The 27914-nt window shown below is 40.3% G+C and overlaps 2 protein-coding genes across 3 annotated transcripts in view; both read left to right on the forward strand.

The window, feature by feature from the left end:
- The window catches only part of LOC133118698 (disintegrin and metalloproteinase domain-containing protein 12-like), an 86088-nt gene extending 81284 nt beyond the window's left edge, over positions 1–4804 (forward strand). For both annotated transcript variants that reach the window (XM_061228851.1, XM_061228852.1), the window contains exons 21-23: positions 484–708; positions 4318–4490; positions 4616–4804. In XM_061228851.1, the coding sequence (XP_061084835.1) occupies positions 484–708; positions 4318–4490; positions 4616–4676 (459 nt within the window). In that variant the 3' untranslated portion in view covers positions 4677–4804. The remainder of the gene's footprint in view (positions 1–483; positions 709–4317; positions 4491–4615) is intronic.
- A 7889-nt stretch (positions 4805–12693) lies between these two features.
- LOC133118072 (ATP-binding cassette sub-family C member 2-like) overlaps positions 12694–27914 on the forward strand; it is a 31600-nt gene continuing 16379 nt past the window's right edge. The window contains exons 1-10 of the mRNA XM_061227756.1: positions 12694–12821; positions 13107–13190; positions 15839–16012; positions 18255–18401; positions 19164–19301; positions 20273–20395; positions 22275–22330; positions 24213–24444; positions 25622–25809; positions 26859–27036. Coding sequence (XP_061083740.1) covers positions 13149–13190; positions 15839–16012; positions 18255–18401; positions 19164–19301; positions 20273–20395; positions 22275–22330; positions 24213–24444; positions 25622–25809; positions 26859–27036 — 1278 coding nt within the window. The 5' untranslated portion in view covers positions 12694–12821; positions 13107–13148. The remainder of the gene's footprint in view (positions 12822–13106; positions 13191–15838; positions 16013–18254; positions 18402–19163; positions 19302–20272; positions 20396–22274; positions 22331–24212; positions 24445–25621; positions 25810–26858; positions 27037–27914) is intronic.

Consider the following 27914-nt stretch of genomic DNA (forward strand, 5'->3'; position numbering starts at 1 on the left):
TTGATCCAGAGAGGCCTTCTCAGGCTCGCTCACAAGGAGCAACATCTGCTCGGGCCAATCAGACAGCTGCTTTGATTTGGGAGCGTTTGATTTACCGGAAACAGGGAGATGATGAGAAAACGGGAATGAAGAGATTCTCCTGACTCTGACAGCTAATGGCAATGTCTTCAGACACAAGGTGCATTATGGGCAGAGTGCAGATGCGCTCTGTAGACTTCTGTGTATGTGTGTATGTGTGCGTGTGTATGCATATATGTACACTATGCATACTCTGAAAAAAGAAAAAAAAAATCCAGTGGGCAGAAACGCCTTGTCAATGAGAGATGTCAGAGGAGAATGGCAAGACTGGTCAAAGCTGACAGGAAGGTGACAGTAATGTAAATAACCACACATTACAACAGTGGTATGAAATACTGAATGAAGTGCTCACTGAGTGTATATGATGAAAATAGTGTCTTATGGTTCTGTGTGTTTTGTCTCCAGCCTGGCCACCTAGGGGCGGAGCCTCTTCTCCCACCTCAGCGATTCCCCTCCCACAGCCTGTGCAGGCTCCCCCAGTACCAGCCAATCCGCATCAGCCCTCCCATCCCCATGGCCCCGCCCCCGGCTCCACCCCCACACAGGGCCCTCCCTCCGCTTGGCCACTCCCCTCAGACAGCAGCCTCTTTCCGCAGCTTGCCTCGTCAGCGCCCCTACAGGCCAGAGCAGGTAAGTGTGGGCGCGCTTCAACATTTTAAGCCCGCAGGATGATTTGCATTCATACTTTGACAAAGGTGTGTGATGAGGCTTCTATTGTCTGTATGATAACAAGATATCAAACTCTTAAGAACTTCTTACAGCCAAACAGTTTGTTTAATTTTTTTAAAAACAAGTCATGTCCATGACAATTACTTTTGATGCTCCATCTGGTTGATCCTGTCAATTAACATTGTACGACAAAGTATGACGTCCATGCCATAAGAGAGTTCTAGAGGTGAGTGACATGAGAAAAGGTGTAGGTGTTTTTTCAGGTGAAAATGCAACATTTTTGTCATTCAACGCTTGTTGCAAGGGCTTTTCAATGAAGTATGAATCAGGCTTTACTTTCTGTGCTGGAGATTTACCCGTACACACAAAATCGCTCATGGTTTATTGAATTTCCATGATTCGGGTGCTTCCTGTAGTCTGCAGTGCAGTACCAGGGGAATACTCACATTGTGCTTCTGGGTGAACCATATGCAGGATACCTTCAATTTCACCCAAAAGCAGACTTAAAAAGCAGCACTTTAATGCACTGTTCTGATTCATTCGCGTCACAGAAGTATGCCTACTAAGATGTCGTAATTTAGCCATTTTGAAGGGAGCATCAAATTTATCGTTCGCCAGGTGTAATATCCCATAAATCTTTGCCACAACCTTTAATATGTTAATTTCAATTAAATCAATTGCTGGCGGTTTCACTGAAATCTGACAGTGAAACTTAGTTGGTTTGCAACTGTAGTGATTCATCCATGTGATGTACAGTAATTATGCCTAGAAACAATAAGCTTTAATGGTAATGGTTTAAATCATACGTTGGATGTTGGCTAAGGCTTGGCTAAGGTACCTTAATCAGCAAACTGTATGAATATAGGTGGACTCTACTAATCAGAAACTATGAGCACTGCATTATTATTTAATTTTACTGAACAAATTAGTGAGCCAGCTAGCTAGCTCAAGAGATTTATAAAAACATGTAATTTATTTAACTGTCAGACCTTAAGCCCTCAGTGGTGTAAAAATTGGACCCCAATTGAACTCACATAGGAGAATAATGAGAGAGCAACATAACAGATAAAGTGCCATTCTTATTTATGAGACAAGGGAGGAGGATCATGAAATGTATTGAAATTCAAACCATGAATTGAAAACACCCAATGGAGATTTTTCTTTACCTGACCCTGTCAGAATATATTTCTCCGTATTTATGAAGCAGAAATAAATAAGAGGGACTGTAACAGCTCCCAGGTGTTATAGTGCACACACTCTGAGTTGGGAGTTTGGAGTTTTGGAGTTTCCGAGACGTGTTCACTTCTCATCCGTAGACTCTAGAGAAAATATTGAAAATGTTGCGTGTTACGTTACATCATTTCATTGACTTTACATTGAAACGGGTCAGAATGACCTACACTGGAGCCAACCACAGTGGAACGAGTGAGTGTCTCTCAGCACGATCAGGACATGAACTTCAAAAAGAAGGCCGGTTTTGCCCTATTGTTCTCCCCAGGAAAAAAGCAGATTGGCTCTGCACGTGCGTGCTCCTGATTACGGCCTAATGGGGTTTGGAGATGAAAGGTACAGGCTTTCCGGTGAGCTGCAGGTAAGAGCTGGGCACGCTGTGACCCCCTAATGGGAGCGAACTCACCAAATTCAGCTGCGTTAATTGGATCAGAACCAGCCCTGCCAGTCGGCTCGCCTTTACGATCAAAATGAATCACCGACGACAGGGGCTACAGACAACCTGCTGGGTTCAAGGCTGAGAAACCTAACTCCAGCCTCTGGCTAATGACAACATCCTAACGTTGGAGAGTTACTCTCATTTACTAGAATTTGGGGAAGTGGTGGATGTTCTGGTGTTTAAAGCAGTAACGGGGATAGTATTGCGAGTAGAGTTTCTCCTGGCATTACTACAAGGGAAGTAGAGCCATTAAGTGTAAACTGGTTAACACTGTGGACTCTGCAGATGTGTAATGGTGTTAAACAACTGCGTCATTTAACAAGGTACCGTAAAAGACCCCACGCAAGCTCTTTAAATCCAATCAAAGGGATCACAGTTCGATGGTGTGTTAGCACGTTAGCGCAGAGAGCAGACTCCACCACTTAGGGGTGATATCACAAAACTTGGTGTCAAATGGCGTGGGAGTCAGACTTTTTTTTGATGCTTTCTGCGGTGACACACGTACTGTAATCCGTCTTGCTTTTAGCTTGGGCATCTTGGAACAGGTTTGCCTCTCTTGGCACGACCCAAAAGCTCCCAGAATGCTCCACGGCGGATGACATGGTTCTCCCGTTCGGCGGTTAAAGAGCTTGTCCTGCTGGAGCAGTGCACTGCGAGTCACTCCCTTACAACCACTCGTGTGGTATCCGCTATGCCAAGCAGGGCTTCAACAGCCTGGCTTGGGCAGTTGAAAACAGGGGTTACTGCCTTTTTCCACAGGGTCACAGAACAGAGGAGCGGATGAACACACAAAGCCTGGGTCCATTTGGTTACAGACTCAACGCAGGGGGCTGAAGTTTTGTCCAACCCTGTGTGGTTAAACCCTTTCCATGTGATTGGATAGAGAGCAGCTGTGGCAACTGCATCAGCAGACATTGGTCATTACTTCATCCTACTCTCCACCACCCTCTGGAGTGGATTAGTAGCATATGATGACTTTCCATCACATGCTCCCACAATGCTGCCAATCAGCCATCTTGGCTCAAGAATGAAGACTAGTATCGCCCCCTGGTGGCGGAGCAGCAGTAAAACCACTGACCCGAAACTAGTCTGGACACATCTGCAAAAAATGTGTGTTTCACAACTGAGTTGATTCATTATTTTATGTACTTCAAACCTTTATACATGAGTAAGATTTGTGGTTTACTGACAATTTTAAGAGAAAACATCTGATGATTGCAAATGATTGCAATATGTTTGCTTATTTTAGTTACATGCTTTGTTGCAACAGAAATCTTTTCTGTTCCAGTTTTTCTGGCATCCAAAGAGTTAAAGACCCTGTGCAAAAATCTTGTATATAGCCTTATAGTTATTATAAATATAAAAGCAAAAAAACAAATATGATATTAAGACTGTTTTATTCTTTTGGGTTTTCTTATACTGCCTGCATAGACCTGCACAGAGCTGACTTTTTGTGCAAGTAGCATTGTGATTTACATTTTTAACCAATCAGCGGCGTCTAAGCTTAGTTAGCTTCCAATCAGAAGTGATATTGCAGTGAACAGACACTGAGGATACATCTTTATCTCGTGGCATCATAAACACTTTATTGTATTTGCAAGAAATGAAGTCACTGCGCTGGGTGTTCAGAATATTTCCGGAGTAAAATAAGTGTGCTGGTCAGTATGTAAAAGCACTGTTGGTAAATGGTAAACGGATGGCATTTATCTAAAGCGTTTTATCCAAAGCTTTACAATGAATGCCTTTCATTAACCCATTCACACATATTCACACACACATTGACACAGCGATGGCTATAGGCTGCCATGCAAGGCACCAACCAGCCCGTTGGAAGCCTTCCAACTGGCAGACGAGCGCTCTTACCTCCTGAGCTAATGACGCCCCCGTTGGTCTGTTCACAGGACTGGGAGAAGCCCAGCCCGCCCCAGAAGCCCCTGCCTGCAGACCCCCTGAGTCGAACATCCCGGCAGGGCTGTGGTCCCTCTGCCGGGGGCATCCGCGTTCCCGTGCCCGTCCCAATCCTCAGTGCCCCCCAGTTCCCCCGCCCTGCGCCTGCCGTCCCACAGCACACCAGGTAAGTCAAACCGACGGAGGTTTCCAGTGTTATTGCAGATGTTCTTCCACGGTTTCATTAAGGATGTCGCCATGCGCATGCAGGAACGTGTGACCGCAACCTTCTTCTTCTTTTGTTCTTCTCAGACCCGCCCCCAGGCAGTCGCGCAACCTGCCAAAGCCGCATACGATCGGCAATGTGAAGTAGAGGACGGAAGGACAGGGCACGTGTACGCCCGTACACAGAACACGATCCTAATTTGCACTAAGAAACTTGAACCCTTTGGATTCATTTTTGTCATTTGAGTTTCTCAAAAAGGGACTGAGCCCAGTTTGGGGTGGAGGCTCAGTATGGTGCTACGAGTCCCCGCTCAGGTACTTGTAAGTTATTTATGGTCTGTATTTATTACGCCACGGGACACTGTGGTTGACACTTTAGGCAGTCTAAATTGTGACTGTTTTTTTTTTTTTGTGAATTTTATGCTCTGTATTTGTATTTCGGTTTTAAACGGCGGAAATGGAGTGCTGAGGTTTTTCACCATGGCTGTGGGCCGCGCTGAATTCCCTGCTGTGTTTTTGGAGCACTGGGGAGAGCGAGAGTTTAATGATTTGTTTTGTAACCTGTGAAAGACCTTGCCATAAATGAACAGTGAGCAGGCTCTGTGAAATAAACTGGATTGTACATGTAGACTTTAAGGGACACAATCGAGATATGAGGATTTCTCTGTCTGCTAGCACAGTCCTGTCCTGATACAAAGGCCATTTCTGTTTTTATTTTGTTCTACTTTTTTGCAGTTTGGGACAGGGCTCTCGGAACAGCAGGTTCAAATCGCTGCAAAGGATTTGTATCAGATTCGAAAGGCTATAGACCTCTGTGGCAAGCCAGACAGAGCACCACTGAGCACTGGACAGAGCAGTGTGCTCAGAGATGTGTTAATAAAGAGTCCGTGGCCTGAGGTCCCAACTGTTTCTTCTGTGCTGACATCTGGGGTGACGGACCCTGGTAGTACAGTCTGCCTCAAGCACCTGGCTGTGAGGAGACAGCCCCGCCACTAGAGGGTGCTCACCAGGGGTAGAGCCCCACTGCCATTACCCTCTACCCCCAATTATCGACTCAAGACCTGGGGCTCTTTCCAATTGCTTCTTTTTTACTTCTTACCTCCTTCGCCTGCCCCGGAAATCGATGGAGGTCCACTATCTTTAAGGATGTTCCAACTTGTTAAATATTCCTTCTAGGAGCTCGAAAAACTCCCAGACCTTCCTTTGAGCAAGAAAACATCAGCTCATTCATTGCGAATGTATTTTTTCGGAAAGTGCGACATATAAATGATCAGTGATGATTGAAGGAGCGAGGACATTTGCCTGATTCACGTTGCGTTGATTTCCTCGTCTTCACCTCTCCTTTCCTCCTCTTTTTCTTGCCTCTCCTGATGGGTGGAGCTAGGAGTTGGAAAAGGAGCAAGGAAAGGAGATAGGAGGTGAAAAATTAGTGATTGGAAAGAACGCCTTGTCCTTCCACTGCTAGGCCATTAATCACAAAGAGCACATGTCTCTTTCTGCATGTTAGCAAATGGTCTGTGCGCTTAATTGACGCAGACGGAAACTATCATTATAAAAATGGCTCCATTCCTTTTCTGCCTCTGTAAAATTAAATAAAACTTGGCTGACGTAGCCTTTTAACTGATTTGAATTGTAGATAATTATCATTATGGCAACAAAAAGCATTGACATTTGCCATTCAAAATTGGGAGTAATAAGTGCAGATAATCTGAATTATAAAGGGTAAATTCAGTCAATCTTTGATAACAAGAGACCTACGTTCTAGGGTACCTGCACCCCTCCTGTGACGGAAGTGGAATACAATGACAAAATTAAAATTAAATGTATTATGATATTTCAACTCAATTTCAATTTATGGGCAAATGTACTCTGTATTACTGCTTTCAGATGTTACAATGACTCACTCAAGGTCCCATATTGTACACCTTTCCAGTGTTTTATTTTAGGTCCTGATATCCAAGGTGGTCCGTGCTGAAGCAAATTAGCATATAATTGTGAGGTCATAACTTCATGGAAGTCCAAATGGCTCATTTAAATGCACATTTTCTTTACACAGATTGTGTGGATTTATTTGTGGACTGTGTGTTTTGATACTTTCACTGTTTTTATAACCCCTTCAACTCCTTTATAATCCACACAGCAAGGGAATTTTCATTTTCCACAATATGGGACCTTAAAAAACGCACTTTGCTGTTATGTTTTATTATTTTTGGAAAAAGGCAACACATTTGCAATATACTTCACTTCATTCTCTTTTCTACCTTCTACCAAGTCATTACATTACATGTTATTTAGCTGAAGCTTTTATCCAAAACGACTTACAGTTGACTAGACTAGGCAGGAAACATTCCCCCCTGGAGCAATGTTGGGTTAGGGGCCCAACAGCTGTTACAACAGATCTTACCGTGGCTACACCGGGGATCAAAACACTTTGAAAAGCCATTAGGAAAACAAGGTAGTGCTAAAACCTGCTTCTCATCTGGCTCCGGTCTCTGTACAAAATAAATATGTCATTATTATAGTACACCTTCAAGCTGTGGGGAACAAAGGCCATTTTTGTTCTTTTGTTTTTAACTTTTGTTTTTACATTTTTGCGGTGCTGAAGAGACTGAGGAGATTTCTGTATTTATATGCCACATGGATGGACTGATACAGTGAGCACAGTATATAAGAGCAGTTGTCCTGAGGGCATACAGATCTGTGGGTCTGTACAGCCATAAAAAGCATATTACTTACTGTAATATATCAATAGTAATGAAGAGTCTAGAACTCGCTGTTGTTGAGCACCCGTACCATCAGACTGGTGCTAGACTTGCACTGTTTTTTGTAGATTAATTTCCATTAATTTATATTAATTTCTAATAAATTACTTTAATTTCTGAATATGCAGAGCCTCTGCAGAATCATTTATCTTCAGTTTTCTCTAATGGAGCAAATTTAAGCTTTAATGAAGTCCATTAATCATTATCAACTCCTGCGCCCTGTTTTAGAAATGTACTCAGTCATTTTATTTTTCTTTAGTCAAGCACAATGTAGAAGTGTTTACTGTAGAAGCAGGTGCATTTCACTTTGTATGATGTAAACGATTAGTGTATAAATACCATTTTGCTTTCTTTCTGACTGGATGAGTGAAGGAGAAGTCAAGTGGATGTTTACTCATGTAAAGCTCAGCATGTCCTGGAATGCTTTGCTGAAATATGAAAAACATACGGCCATTTTGTAACCTGTTAAACCGTCAAAACTGCATTGAAATTAATCACTGCTTTATGGCCTGTGTCCTTTCCAACAGAACAGAAAGCCTACTTGTGGCTGTATGTGGAATCAATTTGCAAGAACGAGCCCCTTTAATTGTATACACTTATTTGGCAGTTGTGTACTGTACTGCGCATACTACAAGGTTAGCACTGTCACATGGTTGGCTCAAATCCATAATATTGACTTCAACAGGTGAGCCTCTTCTTCTTTTGGTCTTTGTGGTGGTTGACGAACTAAAATTAGTGTATTACCGCCACCTACTGTATGCACTCTCATTGTCATCTTTTCTTTTAGAATGTTTCATTTTAAAAATGTTCACCATGTTCCTCAAAAACCCCACTCCTTGGCTGCATGTTTTCTGATTTACTTTTTTACACCAGCCAAACAATTTCAAGATTTGTATAAAAACTTTATTTTTTATTTTTTATATGCCTGTATTTACGGTCAAAACTGCATGGGTGTAACCCCTGAATCTTAATGGCTCGCACTGCAATACAATTTTACAATGTACAATTTGGTCAGTTAGCAGACAGATGCTTTTAGCCAAAGTGACTTACAGGAGTGCATTTCACACATGGGAGCAAATATTTTGTGGAGGCTAGAATGTTGAAAAGAAAATTATTTGGCAATGATATATTTGGTTTAGACTCATTGCAAACATAATTTCCAGCATTATACTTGGTTTATTGTTGTCTTTTTTTCATGGTAGCAAAAGGCGCATGGTGCCTGAGTCCTGCATTGACGTTAGCCTGCCAAATAATGTTGTGATGTTGATTCTGTACCCCGAGTAGTTGTTATTGTGTAACTTAGGGTAAGGCTCACAGTCATGATATGTCAATATTCTCATGTTTTGTCAAGTTGTTAAATTGTAAATTAGTTAGCAACCTTTTTCACAAGACTTGATGTGTTATTCATGAAGATGTTTTAAAGTAATGGCTGCTTTTCTACAAAGTTTCTACAATTGAAAAAGTTTACTTGACTACAGGGCGTCCTTACTGTTTGTTATCAAAACGCTTTTGTTTTGTGACCAAATTACTTTTTTCCTAATAAAGTATCACATGAATATTGTTTCAGAAATTTTATTCAGGTTTAATTTCATACACTGTATAATGGCTGTATTTGCATTGATTCCAGGGTGTTTTTATGTAAAACTTTATTCTCAAAGGAAAGTCTGCCTGTTTTGCCATGATGACTTCAGGCTGCAGCCTGGAATTTTACATTTAGAATTATATAACGATTTAAATGACTTTTTAATCAATTTTGGATGTCTAGCTAGCTCATAGTAATGCCCCTGTAAAGGAAATTATGCTTTTAAATCTGTCTGTGAATTGCCTATTTATTGGTTAGCAACTATTTATTGCCTATCTATATTTGATACCAAGTGCAAGACCCAAGCTAACAAGCAAGCTAGCATCTCTACAGGTCTAGTGAGAAATTACTTTTCTACCATCCTAATAGGCTGGTTATTGTAGATACAGTAACTGAGGTACACATGAAGAAGAAGTGCACTGTGAATCCTAATTTTGGCTGATTTGTCCCATTCTGATCAGTAGCCTATTGGATGGTTAAGTCTAATACCGATGTTTGAGACTGGTTATAGAACAAACACCTTTATTGTTATTTTAAAGTTTAGTGGAGCTTTACAGGCAGGTAATTAGTCAAATGATGCCTTGAAGATGTAGGACCCTTTCGGTGTGAATTATTTGATACTCTAACATTACTGATTTGAATTAAACCAAACTATATATGATAGCTAACCTTGCTAGCTTTTGCAAATAGCCTTTGCAGTGCTATATTAGCTGGCTAGGTAACTGGGTAGCTGTGAAGAGGCTAGTGATGTGCGATTGGCTGAAGGGGGGCTTCAGGTCACAGCTTGCCTACAACCGACCAGGCACACAAGCTATTGCCGTATACATATACTGCCATCTAGTGGAATGGAATCCAGTAACACTTTGTGAGACACTTTGCTTAACATAAAGTTTTTCAATCATACTCATATGGACATCTGCTCAAACTGCATTTACTGGTGTATTTCATTTTTATTTGTATTTTTTTAAACAAATCTTACTTGTACTTTGATTTTACAAGCAGTGTATCAGACCGTATTACCAACATATATCTTTTTTATTTGCATTTGATTGCTCCGTTAATGTTTCCCTTCATATGTTCCTGTTATTGGTGACCATAACAAGGAATCAGTCATTTCAACAGAGAACAATCTCTTTTGTGTCTGTGCATTACAGATGTTAAATATCCGTCAAAAAACCGTCAAAAAAATAATATTCTTTGACAGCTGTGGTTGTCTGTTTTATGCTTTAATAATGATGCACACTTTAGGCAGGATTGTTTAGAGAACTAAGAGTTTCATTTCTGCCTGTTTTTCTGTCATTAACTATCCACAAGAAATAATGTCTCTTAAGATTCTTTATTTGAATTTGTACATTGGTCTGCTGCAGGCTGAAACGAAACACAAAAAGAACAAAAAGAACAAATCATTTGTCCTTAGAGCTAAACAAAACCATGATTTTTGGTTTCCATTTATATCCAGCTATAGCAGTGATCAAAACTCCTTTCTTGGTACTTGTATTATTAGTAGCAGCTGTTGTAGTAAACAAATTAGTAACATTCCATTACTTTGACATCCTATTTAAAAAATTAATCCTGATGATACGATTAATCTCAGTCAAAAGGAACTATATTGTGTCTTTTATTACTTCCTGTTTCACTAGAGTATGAAAAGGAGGTAACAAGCATGCAAAATCCTTGTGTCAACCATCAGCACGGGAAAGGGCAAAGAGCTGTCAATTCATTAGACACAGATGATAATAAAATGGTAATTGACCATCACAAGTCTGGTAATGGGTCCAAAAAAAAAAAAAACTGTTAAACATACCACTTAGCACTGTAAGGGCAGTAAAGGTGCAAAACATATGGAATGGTTGCAAACTTTCCAGGGAGAGGATGCAAGTGCATATTATCTCTACGGACAGTAAGGAAGATGGTGAGGCCATAAGTAACCCAAAGATTGCAGTTTAAGAATTGCAGATTGGTTGTGGTCATCAAGTCCAGGTCATAAATAAAATGGCACTACCATACCAGCATATTCTTTGGACGAGTGTCACAAAAACAGCCCTTACTGAGCACAATAAATAAAACCAAGCATCTTGCATTTGCCAAACCTCATTGAATTATGACTGGAAGAGAGTGCCATTGAACAGTTTGGCCATATACACCAGCGACATGTTCGGCAGCAAAATGGACTGTATACAAGGAGAAGCACCCATACCCACTGTCACGGACTAGCGCCTCAACGAGACTAACACTGTTACAGACATGCAACACAAACACCGCAACACAACACACTTTACATTTTAAACTGAGTGGGAGTAAACAATGCACAGCGGGTGCTTTTAAAAATGTTTTACCGCATAAAGCAAAAGGTTTACCTGGGTCTGTTCAATCCTGGTCTCACAACCAAACAGGAAGGGAAGGGAACCAGGTGATATTTATGAAGGGTGATTAGCGGGAACTACCACCTGTTTAATTTAGACAAGGGGGGAATTTGAATAGTGCATGAATTATTGTTTTAATTTCTGTTTAGTACCCCCTTGTTATTCTTGTGTGTTTAGCTGTTTGTTATTCTTGTTATGGCCATGTGTGTTACGTTCTGTTTGATCTTTTTTTGTTTTATTTGGCATAGCCAAAGTACACGCCATTTTCATTACCATTTTCTTTTGATTGTTGTAAAATCTTCCTTCTTAGTTTATTATTATTATTATTATTATTATTATTATTATTATTATTTTGGTTATCACTGTAAATAAAATACACCTTCAGCACCTCATCATCACAGTCCCTCGTCCTTCGTGTCTTCCACCCTCGGTGCACCCTAACACCCACCATCAAATATAGTGGTGTGTCATTGATGCTTTTGAGATGTTTTGCTGCCGGTGGTCCAGGGGCACCATTTAAGATAAATTAATTCAAATGGTAAATGGCTGGCATTTATATAGCACCTTTATCCAAAGCGCTGTACAATTTATGCTTCTCATTCACCCACTCACACACCAATGGTCAATGGCCATCTCAGTCTCCAGAAAAACCTGTGGCCGAAACTGAAGGGAGGGGAATTCCAAGAATAAAATGGTTCTGAAAAGTTATGCATGGAGGAATGGTCAAAAAATGTGTTCTCTAACCTTATAACAAATTATAAATACTCTTTGTACAAACACCATCTTTGGCCGGAAAGTATAAGGTAGCTTTAATGTACCAAATACTTGTGGACTGCACTGTATAAAATTTGAGTGTCCATCAGTTTATTTTGCTGTAAGGTAAACAGAGAAACTAGTTGTTGACAGAATCCCATCAAATGAACTAATAATACAAATGGTTAAACAGTTGTTGAACAGTATAGGTATTAATAGCCCAGTGACCCAATTTCTGGAACAATATATTTGACCAATTAAAATATTTCAAACAGCAGAACTCACATTGGTCCATTAAAAGAGGCACAAGAGGAAGAAAAAGCAGTAGTACACTAGAAAGTGATGTGGGAAAACTCATTCATAGGGGTATTTATAGGAGTCTCTCTTGGGCCTGTGGGCTCGCATTGGAACAAAGCCCCAGAACTGTGTGAAAACATTTTGCTTCTGTGCCATAGCAACTGGCCTAGTTTTGAGGTGTACTGCATTGACATAGGTCACAATCAAAGCCCATTTTCATGCGATGTTCATCCGATGTGTCCCAAAAGCCAAGAAACTGCCCCGTCACCATACTACAAGAAGGAATGCAGCGAGTTACTTGGCTTGCCTTAATGAGACTTCCTTCCTGTTTTGTGAAAGCAAAAGGTTGTCAGTGGTGAGCCTGAGAAAAGGACCCTTCCCTCAATGGACTCTGCTCATCTGAGGACTGCCCATGGTACTGCCGCCCTCGCTCTTTTCACTCGCTCTCTTTCTCTCTGGACTTTGGACCAGTGGCCAATGAAAAAGAGGAGGGACACAGATTCTGGGAAGCCGTGTTCATAGCTGGACTAGATAAGGTGCATTTCTCCCACAAAATGTTTCTCTTGACTTCTTTCTATAAAGCGTCTTTCTATAAAGTTTCTATATAAAGTCCTCCTGAGTGTCTCCTTGGCACTAAGTCAGTTACAATCGCTTCACAAAAGCAGGGTTAAGAATTAATCTGTCCCACGTGGTGTCTTGTTTGGAAGCCTGTAGAGGAGACAACAATTTGCTCTTCATTTAAGAACTTGCCATTCTTGCTGAATCATGCTTTGCCTTTGGCCCTAATGCCTTGTCCATACTGCCCACTGACTTTGAAACAGGACCATCTTGTCCATTCCTGAACTACCCTGGACAGAACAATTATGTCCACTGCCCTGGAACACTTCTGTGGCTCAACATTTTGGGTAAGTTGAAGTTAAAGTGCTTAGCTTTTGTTTACTTCACGAGAGACTAAAGTGCTGGACATAGATTTTTTTTTACATAGATACTGTGACTTAAGGACACCTAGAACTTATTTTTGAAAAGTTTTTTGAAAAGTCAATAGTTGTCTTACACAGGTAACATTTTTGAATTGAAATAATTTTTCAAAAAGACGTTTTTAAAAGTTTACCAGTGTTGACATGTTTGAGTGTTTTATTTACAAGTATATTTAGATGTGTATAGAAGTCAAGGTGTGTCATAAATTGCTATTCTATTCTCTTATGTACTATATACAATAAATAAAAATAAAAACATTTTTGTTTTTGCTTTACCAATTGCAGTGTGCATGAATTCTGTTTGTCTGTTCATACAGCAAATTTTAGATTACCATTAGATTACAATTACACGTCAATTTAACATTTTCACATGTAAATAAAAATAGTCACAAGTGAAATGTAAATGTCAGATGTGAACTAGACATTTTCATGGATTGGCTTTTTTTTTGTGAGTGAAAATGTCACATGCGAAAACAAAATGTGATATGAAATCACGTGAAAATGCATGTGGCTGTCTCATATCTTGTACTGTACATGGGCTTGTATTTATAGTTTTATTACTTTTATAGTTTTGTGTGTTTGGTTCTGTGAGATAGGGCACGGCTAAATTAATCAACACATCTTTCTTGACGACTCTCCTGGTTTAATAAAATAATATTTATGATTCTCTGAGAGCTTTATGATTCATTGGGGCCTAGGGAGAGTTGGGCACCTGGCTATCTTAGCATTAGTGTTTTTTTTTACTTCTACAGAGTGTGTCTGCTCTGTAAATCAATAAGGGCACCTTATGTAATGATCATATTTTGATTATATGTTGTTGTGAATATCTTTATCAATTATTTATTAAATTGGATTGCAAATGTTAAAGGAACTTTAAACTTTGAACTTTAAAAGTTCTTTTTAAAACAATGTGTATGTGTTGAGACATGTCCTCTGTCACACCAATTTCAGGGTGACAGTAGTGCTAACCACTGAGGTGCTGTTAGCTCTCTTCAAATGATGGCATGGTAGCATGTGCAGGTTTGTTTATTATTTACAGTGCAAGGTAACAAATTGCTTTGTGAAATTATTCCCTAAATGTCTGTATCTCTACACTATGTACAATACTCTAAGGGCCAGTTAAACTTAATCTGTGTCCATGACCCTAAGGCTACTATTTATTTATTATTATTTATTTATAAATGAGCACTTACCATCTACATCCGTATGCCCTAAAAAGCACTCGTACAACACTTTAATTGCTCCTACACTCTCCCCTCTTACCCACCAAAACACCCCCTCTTATACACCAAGCCCCTCCCCCAGGAAGTACTACCACAGTCAATGACAATAAATAAACCATTAACTATAACAAACATTACCTCACATACAACAATGGATTTCCCAATTACATTTTTAACAACGTAATTTCCCCTCATGCATTGGGTAATTTTTAATTTTGTTTTACCAGGAGAGTCATACTGAGATGTAAGTCAAAATGTAAAAAAATTAATAATGACACTTAAAAAGATTCATGCTCTTCAGTTACTGTGTGTCGGATAAAGTCTTTGAACTCAGCCATAGCAACAGGGCTATCTATCTTTAATTACTTTTGTAGTGTGTTCCATGACTGTGGTGCATTATAAGTAAAAGCAAACTTTCCAAATTCAGAGAAAGGGTGAGGTGCTTAAAAGAGCAGGATAGAACTGAAATGCAGATTCTAATACTATTATTCCTTATGACATGAAAATAAATATTCTTCAGAGAGGGTAGACCCATGCTCTGACAAAAGGATAGAGTAATGGGCAAGAGACCTAGCATTTGTAATAAACCACAGAGCACCATGATACACTGTAATAATGGAAATTGTTATCATTATTCCCCCTTACATGGAAAGGCATTTTAGACACACTTTGCTTGTGTTCGCCCTAGCAGGATGTGAGATTTAATGATAGTACGATGGCATTTCCTTTGCGCTGTTGCTCTGTGGGGCATCTTTCTGGTAGTCCTCTGTGGGGACAGCTATGCAGATTAAATTGAATTGAATTGAAATGTATAAATATTTTGCTTTTATTTATTGTGTTCTTTTTTGTGGCATTGTGTGTATTTTTTATGTTTTTACTGCTGTGAAGCTGTATGCTTGAAATGTACTATGCAGATACACCTGCAAACAGATCCATAGTCAGCCACCCAACAAAACTCATAAAACACCCTATATAAACAATATTGTAAAACAATATGGTATCTTTCTGAAACATACTTTTTTTAAATCGGTATCAAATCCATACCATATAATCCATTGTGTAGCCAAAACTCTGTGGCTAAGCAGCACCGCCCCACTCAAGCTAGGTTTTTAAACAGCAGGTAGCTGGTTAACCAGCTCAGACAAGCTATCAGCACTAGCTGTTTGACCAGCTCATACCCAGCTAGACTAGCTTTATCTATATTGTACTGTGTTTTAATCATCTATGAGTCAGAATTTCGATGGGTTTGTTGGAAAGGGTTTTGTTGGTTCAACAGTTGTTAATTATTTAGTTGAACAACGAATGGTGCTTGTGTAAATCCCTCCAGCTGAAGTGTATCTGTGCTTGTTTCAGAATGCCTCTATTCTGGATCGGCCCGACCCAGACCTGCCGGTGTGTTTTGAGCGCACGGTGCTGGTTTGGGTGCCTCTGGCTTTCCTGTGGCTCAGTGCCCCCTGGCACCTAGTGCCCCTCTTCAAACGGAGGCTCTCGAAAGCACATCTCTCCAGGCTCTATATGTGCAAACAGGTAATTCAATCTAAAAGAGTCTGTTATTACATGTAGTTCTTGAATCAGTTTTTAGATCACCTGACCACTTGAGACACTTGCTACAACGGTAACTACAAAGGAACGTCTGAGGACAATTTTAAATTTGAAAAGGCCTATGTTGAAATAGTTATAATTCTTGCGAGCTAACATGCATAACAGAAAACGAACTAATAGTTTGGGTTGAACTTGCCTTGATGTTGCTGACCTTGATGTTGCTAATTACATTGCAAGATTTCGTACAACAGAGACTTTGCATGGTGGGACGGTCTGTATCTGTGTCAGCTGCATCAGCTTGTGATGTCAGGCGCAGGTGTACAATGTGTTCACATTCTGAACGTTCAATCAATGTAAATTAATGATATTTTTCTATATAAAATCATGAATATATATAAAATATATGCAATATATTTCTAAATTTCTAGATCAGTCTCTGGGAACACACTAAACACAATCCACTAAAAACAATGTTTATACTTTGACACAGTGGTGAAGCTGTACTATAGTATGTCCTTTCTCCTTCTGGATTAGACAGGGCCGGAAAATTTTAAAATACCAAATCGGACATGTGGCACATTTAAAAAGAAAAACACAGAGGGACTTGATTGCCTGTACTCTAGAGTGGAGAGCTAGTCTTTTCTAACAGCAACAAAAAGTGGCAGTGAGTGAACAACCAGAGGTGAATGTAAACATCAAAACTCACATGGGCTTTTAACAATAAAAACATAAGAAAACACATGAGCATAGTCCATCCATCCATCCATTATCTGAACCCGCTTATCCTGGTCAGGGTCGCAGGGGGGCTGGAGCCTATCCCAGCATACATTGGGCGAAAGGCAGGAATACACCCTGGACAGGTCGCCAGTCCATCACAGGGCACACACACCATTCACTCATACACTCATACCTACGGGCAATTTAGACTCTCCAATCAGCCTAACCTGCATGTCTTTGGACTGTGGGAGGAAACCGGAGTACCCGGAGGAAACCCACGCAGACACGGGGAGAACATGCAAACTCCGCACAGAGAGGCCCCGGCCGACGGGGATTCGAACCCAGGACCTCCTTGCTGTGAGGCGGCAGTGCTACCCACTGCACCATCCGTGCCGCCCCCATGAGCATAGTATTTATTTAAATATGTTTGGATTTACTTTCAACTCTCCTTGCAGTGTCCATGGCTTTACTATGGAAGATTATGAGCCGCTTAGTCGGTTTTGAGTTTAGTATGGAGAATGTACATCTACTCTAAGACTAGGCTTAATATGTGGCTTAAACTGGCTTCACATGCGCCAAAATGAAATTCAGTCCAAACCAAACGTGGAATTGCAATAAGTGGTGGCAATTCATTTTCCATAATGATGTGCATTAGTCGTGCCACATGAATTTCAGTGCATATCAGTGACTGCTTTTCCATAATGATGCACATTTATTATGCTATAATGAATAACAAACACATTGCATTGTATTACATTGCTCTGTCAAAATACATACACTGAATCTAAACCTCAGAATGTATTGTACTTACTATGTGTGTTGTATTTAGGGTGCCTACAGTTCTTTTTCTTTTCCTTTTTAAAATAAGTATGTGCCTTGGAATAATAAGAAGTGTTCGCTTAATAATTCTAATCATAGTTTAACTTTGATTATTTGACTTAAAAACCTTAGCATACATATTACAAAGTATGTTTCAGCTGGCTAAGTTTGGAAGAAGCTACTCTGTTTTATGAGTGTGTCAGTTAGGCTATCAGTACTGAAAGATTATGAGTTAGACTAATTTGCAGTTGGCCAACCCATGTCCACTGCATAGCTAGGTTGCAGTTACACATCCATCCATCCATCCATTATCTTAACCCGCTTATCCTGAACAGGGTCGCAGGGGGGCTGGAGCCTATCCCAGCATACATTGGGCGAAAGGCAGGAATACACCCTGGACAGGTCGCCAGTCCATCACAGGGCACACACACGATTCATTCACTCACACACTCATACCTATGGGCAATTTAAACTCTCCAATCACCTAACCTGCATGTCTTTGGACTGTGGGAGGAAACCAGAGTACCCGGAGGAAACCCACGCAGACACGGGGAGAACATGCAAATTCCGCACAGAGAGGGAACCCAGGACCTCCTTGCTGTGAGGCGGCAGTGCTACCCACTGCACCATCCGTGCCACCACAGTTACACATACATACATACATATATACACACTGTTTTTGTTCTTTCAGGTCCTGGCTAGTCTTCTTTTACTGACTGCCATTGCTGGACTTGCAGTCACTCTCGGAGAGGATTATGGGCCATCAAACGACAGAGAAGCAAATGGTGCAAATCCAGCAGTGCTTTACACTAACCCTGTGCTGTTCACTATTTCCTGGGTAAGGAATGACTGCAGAGAATAATTAATGTGTGTGTGTGTGTGTGTGTGTGTGTGTCTGTGTGCGTGTACTGATACTATGGCATGATAGTAGACAATGGTTTGAAACATACTAAAAGTAATTTGGCTGAAAATAACCAGACTCCAACCTTCCACCATCAATTTTGAATCAGAAACCTTTTTCTATCCAGTCCTTTTTATTTTAATGATAAGTGGCCACTGAAAACAGGTACCCTCTTGTGGCATGGTTATGAAAACCACATGAAAATCATTTCTGAGATGGCAGTCATGACAACTAACCTTTGAATTCTCAAGTTTGTCGGGAAAGATATCTGGCTAAAAAATATATTTGTTACATTATATTATATTATATTATATTATATTGTCCAAAATCCCTCATCAGTGTTCAATTCGGTTGGGATCTGGTGACTGCCAACAACCTACATGTGGCTTGTGTATTGAAGCACATTTACTTTCTTTTAGTATTACCATCGCATTCTAAACAGTCTAATCAACATACAGTCTTATGTAAAAATGTGGGCAGCCGTTTACAATTATTATCATAGTGAACAGAAGCAAGCCTATACTGTAAATTTTAAACATGAATTTACTCCAACACAATATGCCTGGGTGAGACTATACTAATGGTATCATTATCATATTTCTCATAATTTCTCCAAAATGGGCTCTTTCTTGTTATGCTTGAACTGCTGTTTTTTGTATGTTGTGGGGATAATTTCATGTATCATTCTGTTGGCTTCAGGTCCTGGTGATTCTTTACCAGGAGAGTATGAGGAAAACGGGAGCTGTAGATTCAGGGTCGCTCTTTCTCTTCTGGCTGTTGCTGGTCATATGTGAGGCCTTCTCTTTCCAGACAATTCTGCGGGAGACTCTTCAAAAGGTGGGTATGTTAAGGACACGCGTAATTCTGTGTTTTTAAAGTGTTCAACAACTGTCTGGGGAGAATGAGTCAGTTCTATGTTGTGAAATGGAATGGAATATACTAGTGCACAATGTAGGATGAGATACAATACTGTAATAACAACAACAACAACAACTTTGGAACCTATGTGGCACCCCGGACCTTGAGTACCACATAGAAAAAGGCCAAGAACCTATTTCAACCTTAACACTAGCAGCTTCAACACTGAAGGGTGGAGAAAACAGTTGTCTGGAAGCTTGGGCCAGTATATAGTCTACCAAGCCTTGATGACTCAAAGGGTGTACATTACATAACAATCACTTAGTTGATGTTTTCATCTCAGGAATACAAAAAATATATATACAAAATGGCGACATCACCAAGAGGGTATAGAAAGTCTATACATTACATTACATTACATTATTGGCATTTGGCAGATGCTCTTATCCAGAGCGACGTACAACAAAGTGCACACCCATAACCAGGGATAAGTTCGCTGAAAGGGAAGTACAATTTCAACTGCTACCTGTACAACAAAGATAAGGACGAGGGCCAATTCTTTTTTTTTTTTTTGAACAAAGAAACAAACAAACAGAGCAAAAGTGACCAAAGTTAACTATCCAAACACTGCTTACCTAGCCAACTAAAAATACCGATACACAAAGCAAGTCACAGAGACAACAATTAAGGTTCACAGGGAGGTAGGGAGGGATGGGGAGAGGTGCTGCTTGAAGAGGTCTGTCTTCAGCTTGCGCTTGAAGGTGTAAAGTCCATAAAAACAAACAGTGATTTGTATTGTAACAAGATATAATACAGTATACTTACATATGTGGGCAGACATTGAATTTGTGAGGTTCAATACCCTTTCCAAAACAAGTGCAGTTCTTACAAATCAAACCACGCCATCTTCTCCTTTCAGTCTTGTTTCTCCCTCTCTTGCTCTCTTTCAGGGTGCAATAGAAGACCTTCCACGCTTCTGTCTGTTCTACATAGCCTTTGGTCTTCAGGTGCTGGCCCTTATCCTGTCAGCCTTTGCTGATATTCCTCCAGAAGCTGTGGACTCAGTTAAAAAGGTACATAATGTCATCTCAATGCTGTTTCTTAGTCTTTGTCTTTTCCAGCCACTTTTGTGCGCCACTAGAGGGCGGCTTGGCATATTTCTGCCAATGTGATGATTAGTTTACTTTGGCTATCAGGTAATCAGTACCCTCGTGCTAACTACTGATTCCAATTGTCTGCCGCGTGTGGTCTGATTGCTAATCAAGGTCAGCTGTATGCCTTCCTATTTAAGTCCCACGTCTTGGTTAACTGAGGCTTGTTTGTAATACTTCATATTTGATCATACTTCATCACTTCTTCAGCACGTTTAGACTTTTTATTTTTGTTTGTGCTCTAATGTGAGGTGTGGACAGACCAGTGTCATTTACCCATGGAGTTTACGATCAACGGAGCTGAAAACGCAGCAGGGGAATGTATACGGTCCGCTTCATCTGCACATTCATGGTTTTTTATTTTAGTGCACAAATGGCAGGCATGTGACAGTTGGAGTATGAGATTAATTTTGGGGAATGAAGACCTTGTCAGAATCTTCCTTCTTCTTCCTGTTAGGGTGGGAGTTTGTCACCCTGTGCTACACGCTTGCTCTCTGATGCCGTTCGACCACCTAGTTTATTTTTCATTGTATTTCGTTTTTCACTTTTGAATGGAGTGCCGCTCAGCCCTATAGGAGCGTTGTGTAGCTCTCGTCCTGAGTTCTATACAGGAGATCTTTGTAGCTGTTTGCGTATTTATCTCCCTTCCCTTTAGGTTTTCCACACTGATGGTAGAGCCTTGAAGCATTGTGTAGCTGCATCAATACTAATTTAATTATGTTTCATGTATTCTAGACACAGTATGAGTGTTCTGCTTTGGTTGCTGAAGTAGGTTAATGCGTTTCATGGGCTCCTGTCTCTTTTTAAAGTAATCCTGTTTTGTCAGAGAATTAGATTATAAAGGTTGTTTCGTGTATGCTAGGGTTAGGGCCAGTATTCCCGCTGTGGAATCAGAGACGGGATGTCTTGTATGTCTTTTGTCATCACATTACCGTTTTGGTCCTAGGTAGGCTATAGCACTGTTACGAGCCTGGGTAGGTATCTCCCTTGCGCTATAGGTACACCTAGGTTTTACTCGCCTCGTCCTACGACCACCATAATCTGTAGGATGTATGTTGAGTTTCCCTACCGTTTGTTTCCTCGCTCGACTTTTAAACTTTCGAAGTGTTTTGATGGGTCGTTTTATGGGTTGGCTCATCACCAGGGAGTTATTTAATCCCTTTCTTGTTTACCCCTTCCTCCTCTGGGATGTATCCCTTGTCTCTAGGGATGCCCCCAGAAAATATCAGTGGTTATCTCACATCTTGTGGGTAACCCAACTCGGTCGAGTTTGGTCCTCCAACCCCGCTCCCCCTCACACACACACCTGACTGCTCTTACTTCCACATGAGACGAGAAACATTGGTACTGTGCTGAGAATACTGTATGTGACACTTAATTTGAAATTTCACAGATTTGCATACTCAATTGGTCGACGAATATCGACAGATTTATATTACAGTACAGAGGATTTTAGTATGTTTGGGGATAGGGGGGAGGGGGGGTGGCTGACGTTGGACACACTTGCAGGGGAGGGTGTTGTGGAATTGATCACAGAGCAGGGAACTGATCACTGCACACACATAAATACCAATAACGTACAATTAAAATGCCTTACAAATAAAACTTTAAACTTCAATTCTGTGGCCCTAAACCATTACATACAGTGTTAATCAACAACAGCCGTCTCGAAATGCCTTGTTTGTTTACTGTAATATTCTTCACTGAGTATAAGGCAAATACCGTTTTTATGAATATGCAGTGAATATGCTTCTCAATGAATGATACATGAACATGTTTCTCTATGGTTTATTTGTTTCAGAACCCAGAGCTGGAAGCATCATTTCTCAGTAGAATCACATTCAACTGGTTTAACAGGTAGGCATGATGATTCCAGGATGAAGGGGGTAAACACATACACATACATGCCCAAACACTTGTCATGCTCAAAAGCACACACATGCACCCAAATAAATAGTTAATTATGCAACTTTTCAGAAGGTCCAGAAATCTATTTGCCTTTATTCTAAAATTATGGCATTTCAATTGACAAAATAGTTTAAGTAACTGAACCAGAGGTGTGCCATAGCACTTTCGACAGTTTCAAATGAAACGGGCCCTGGCCAGCAGAGGGGCCCCAAATGGCCACGAGAATATTGTGGCCATTTGTTCCAGCCATGTAAATATTCTTCTAGTACCCGCTGAATCAGCACCTAAGCAAAACATCTTTATCTTATGGCTGGGAAAAACAACTTTATCTGACTGCTGGTGAATAAACAGGCACAGACACTTAATTACTTAAAGATTACTTTAATTGTGACTACTTAAAGATTATGCCTTAACCGTACATAGTCATTGGTCCACACCATGCAAACCACAGAATGTAGGAGCTGTTAGTCAAGAAGGGAGGGAGAGGTGCCTATCTCAAAGCAAAGGTTGAGAAACCGGCTATCAGAAACTGCCATAGAAACTTATCAGGCACACGTGCCCAATACAACCAGCAAATACAATAGGGTTACAAGCATCTCCAGGACAAAAGGATAAATCCCCAAACAATTCAGATTGGTATAGGTATAGCCAATATGTGGTAGTTATTTAAAAGTATCATTTTAAACTTTTACCTCTCAGTAAATTTGAAAAAATATCATAACAAGTTGGCCCACCTGACAATGTTTTTCCAGAAAATTGAATAATTCCATTTAATTGTGAATTGAATGTGAGAGAATATCAATGTTTAATATCAAACCACCATAAGGATACAATTTCTATGCTTTGTAATGGACAAAAAAACATTTTATTCATTATCAGAGAGGTTTTGGATGGGTTTTTGGACCCCTAGATTTTCTAGACCATTACACTGCTTCTCATTGATCTTATTGGTACTGCATATCGCCTTCAGATTCTGCGACACTGTGGCCAATAAATGTATTATTAAGGAAATGTATACGTTTATCTCCTACCTGATTGTGACTCAGTATTTCATTGCAAAATAAAGGAGAAATCCTTCATTTCTGCATTTTTGCCTCCACTGTATTGTATTTGTAGCACTTAGCATTTAGTATATTTTCATAATTTAGGTATTGTTAATTTTGAGTCGCTGTGATGCTCACCTCTGGAGTTATAAAGCCTCAAAGTAGAGCAGTGCAAAAATGGTCGAGAGGCCACATTATTTCAGATAATGTAATTAAATAATTATATGCATGCCAAGAAGTATGTCTCATCTCCATATGACAGTACATTAATTCTGTCAGATTAAGTTGTGTTATAATGTCTTTAATGTGTCATAGAAGAAAAAGGGCAACTAAATTGGTTCCTCATAAATGTAGAAGTTAAGACTTAAGAAATAAAAGTTTTTCAGGCCAAGCAAAATGAGACTAAGGGTTGATACTGACAAAAGTATGTTTTTACAGTTATTTTACATTGTGGCAGCCTTCAAGATGTAATAAAGAAGTGAACCTTGTAGTGTTTTAACTGATTTAATTATGAACTAACTGTAGAAATTAGTGGAATCATAATGGTTGAAAATGTGGCCACTGACAGTAAACCACTTGACAGAAATGATGAGCTAGAAAATCTTCCAAAGTTCAAAGCACATGGCAACAAACCATGCGCTGAAATAAGTTAAATCAAAACGTATGGCAGAAATGTAATATGTTTTCAATCATTTTATTTCACCCAAGAAATTGTCTCTAAAAAACCAAATAAAACAAGACCACATGTGTGAGCCCCTGATCAGTGAGAATATGATCTCTCTCTGCAGCATGGTTGTGAGTGGCTACAGGAGGCCGCTAGTGCAGGAGGACTTATGGGACCTGAAAGAAGAGGATAGCACTGACCGTATCTGCCAGGGGTTCGAGGAGACCATGAAATGGGAGCTGATGAAGGCACGGTCGCGCATGAAGAACCACCAGAGGACGGCCAGCCAGAAGCAGAAAACTGAGCCCTGTCATAACGGGCTGGCCAAGGGGGTCAGCCAGGATGTATTGGTCATGGTAAGAGCTGACTGTTTGTGATTGCACCTTGACCACATCACTGTGCATGTTGACCAAACGAATTTGAGGAAAGTATCTGTGAGGCTGTTTCCCAAGACTTTAAATTGCACTCACACACATAAACATTTTTGCTTCTTGTGAATGTGAACGTCATGTTGCCCATGATGTTAAATGTTCAATGAATTTAGAACAGGTTTTATATTTCATGAATATTTCTGTTAGAAAAAGAAATAATATACTTATTTATTGGAAACTACTGAAAGCAGCATAATTAACTATCTAGTGTACACAAGCATCTTATCTGCTTATGTTCAAGGAAATGCCTCCAAACTCATTGGCCACCTATAGTCTAGTGGCTAAGGTGCTGGACTGGGTTACTGGAAAGTTGGTGGTTCAAGCCCCTCTGTTGCCACAGTAAAATCAGTGCAGCTGTTGAGCCCCTGAGCAAGGCCCTTAACCCCACATTGCTCCAAGGGTCATCAAAAAGTATGTCTTTGTCCCAAACATTATGGAGGGGTCTATAGCTCATTACCTATGGTGTTTAATTTGTTTGTAAATTGACCTTATACAATTAATTTGTCATACTTGGAATATTGTGTGCATTTCCAGGTTCCAAAATACAAAAAAGATATCGGCACTCTTGAAAAGGTATAATGACGCACAACTAAACTGGTTCCTGGTAGTTAATGTAAAAGCTATGAGGGAATCCTTGTACATGTAAGGTGTTTCAAAAGGAGACTGAATAAAAGTGATTTTCTTGAGGTATAAGTATTGACAAAGTGAACCACAAAAGATTTCTCAGGGTGGCGGCTGTCAGGAGAGTGAAGGTGCAAATCCAAGTTATAGTATATATTTTGCAAAAGTGCCAATGTTCTTTTAAATCAATGCACAGTACAATGTGCCAGGTCATGTAGTATTGGCAGAGACCATTAGGGTGTTCAAGTCTAAGCTTGTGAAATGCTGAATACTCTATATTCTGCATGCAAATTGGGAGCATGGATTGGCTTAATGTTGCATTATTGTGGTCTTACTGTATGTTCTTTTCAAAACATAAATGTTAGTTAATTTTGGTCATCTACATTGCAAAAATCCTGTTTGATCTGCTCAAATTGTTCCTTTGGGAGTTCTTGGGAGAGGTCGGAGTTGTGTTTATGGAGCCTTTTTCTCTATTCATTAGGAGGAAACTAGTGAAGAAGGGAAGAAGAAGAACAAGAAGAAAAAGAAGGATGGAGAAAAGGAGGCTGAGTACCCCAGCTCCTGGCTGGTTTATACCATAGGAAAGACATTCAAATGGGTTCTGCTGGAGTCTGCAGTGTTTAAACTTCTGCAAGACCTGCTTTCTTTCGTCGGCCCCCAACTTCTGAAGTGAGTGTTTCAAAGACCAGTTTTTATGGTCGATTGTCTTGACTGCTCTCTACTGAGCAAGTGCAAGATATTTGTTTTGAAGCTGTTCAGCTTTATTATAGTTTGGGGATTCTAATGTCATGATTTTCATACTACAGGATCATATCAACGGGGCTCTTGCCATTTTGATTAACAAAAGCTGTGTCTCCAAACCCTTGTCCTTCAATAATGCCTGGACCAATGTCAACACAATATTGTTTGGTATGATCCATCTCCATTTACACAAATCGGGAAGAAAAATGGATGTACTGTACAGTCATTTGAATGGTACTCTGCAGCAGAATACCAGCTTCCCCGTCTGGTTTTACATGGTATAATTCCTCGCTATTCCCATAATTATTAAGGATGTCTTTATATGCTTTTAACATAACATAACATTGTTGGACACAGATGCAGTCATATTTTTATAATCCAATAAGCATTTTTTTTAATGCTCTCCTCTGGTGAGGAGTAGTTCACTGTTTGCTGCACTGTCAGCAAGGAGAACTTTCAAATCAGTTAAGTTGCTGACCACAAATTTCAAACTGGAGTCGCCAGTTTAATCAACTAAAGGCATAAAAGCATGAAGACATGGTCAAGAGGTTCAGCTGTTTTTCAGGCCAGATGTCAGAATGGGGAAGAAATGTGATCTAAGTGACTTTGACTGTGGAATGATTGTTGGTGCTAAAGAGGGTGGATTGAGTATCTCAGAAATCTCAGAGTATCTCAGAAATTGCTGATCAACCAGTGAGCAGCAGTTCTGTGGGTAAGAAACACATTATTCCTGAGAGGTCAGAGGACAAGAGATTTCTGAACACACAACGTGTCAAATCCCTAAGTAGATAGGCTACAGAAGCAAGGCTAGGCTAAAAAATTAAGTCTATTAAATACCTAAAAAAGTGCTCACTGAGTGTATACATTCATTCCACTAGTGCTTTGCCATAAATGTAATTCTGTAATGACATGCTTATTTTGTGTTCATTAGTCATAACCAGGTTCCCCCCCTAATTGTGTGGTGTGGTTTGGTCCAGGCTGTTGATCACCTTCTCTGAGGACATGACCATCTACACTTGGAAGGGGTACCTGTACACTGTGCTGCTCCTGCTGGTGAACATCTTGCAGTCTCTGTTCCTGCAGCAGTATTTCCAGCGCTGCTTTGTGCTTGGCACTCATGTGCGCACCGCCATCACGGCTGCTGTGTACAAGAAGGTACTGCCTCCCCTGCACGGCCCATTCCTTCAAAATGTACTTTTGAGTCAGAGATATGAGCCTCAGAGTTAAGGCCAGAGTTGTGCCGCATTCACAAAATTCTGTCCAGTTGTAAGGGAGCAGGGTCAAAGGACCAGACGCGACTGAGAAAATAATAACAGAGATTCACAAAGGATGCTCAATCTTGGCTCCACTGATGATGCAGAGGTTGCAGCAGCTTGCTAATGCAAATATGTAATCAGCAAATTATGTGGCAGCAACTAAAAGCACAAATGCATGTTGATGTGGTCAAGAGGTTCAGCTATTTTTCAGACCTTTGACCGTGGTATGTTTGTTGGTGCCAGACAGGGTAGTTTGAGTAACTGAGAAACTGCTGCTCTCCTGGTATTTTTACCCACAAGAGTCTCTAGAGTTGGTGAGAATTGTGCGAAAAACAAAAAACATCCAAGCAGCAATTCTGCAGGCAAAAATGTGTTGTTAATGAGAAACATGAGAGGGGAAGGGCCGGACTAGTCAATGCTGGCAGGAAGGTGACCGTAATGCAAATAACCACACACAGCACGTCAAACCTCAAAGTGGATAGGCTACAGCAGCAGAAATCTAAGAATGTCTAATAAATACCCAATAAAGTGTTCACTGAGTGTATGAGGGAGCTTGAGGGCATCAGACACAGAGCCTAGTGCTATTTGGAGTTTGCAAAGCACTCTACTGAGAGGGGCAAAAACTCCAACAACCATGTATTTAGTCTTAGAGAAATACATACAATAATAACAGACATGCACTAAGAAGGAAACAAAGACAGTGAGCTTTGGAGAAGTGACCAAAATACCTAGCTGAAACAAAACAAAACAAAAGAAAGCGGCTGTCAACATTGGGAA

This window comes from Conger conger, chromosome 18 (genome assembly GCF_963514075.1).
Source record: "Conger conger chromosome 18, fConCon1.1, whole genome shotgun sequence".
Lineage (NCBI taxonomy): Eukaryota > Metazoa > Chordata > Actinopteri > Anguilliformes > Congridae > Conger > Conger conger.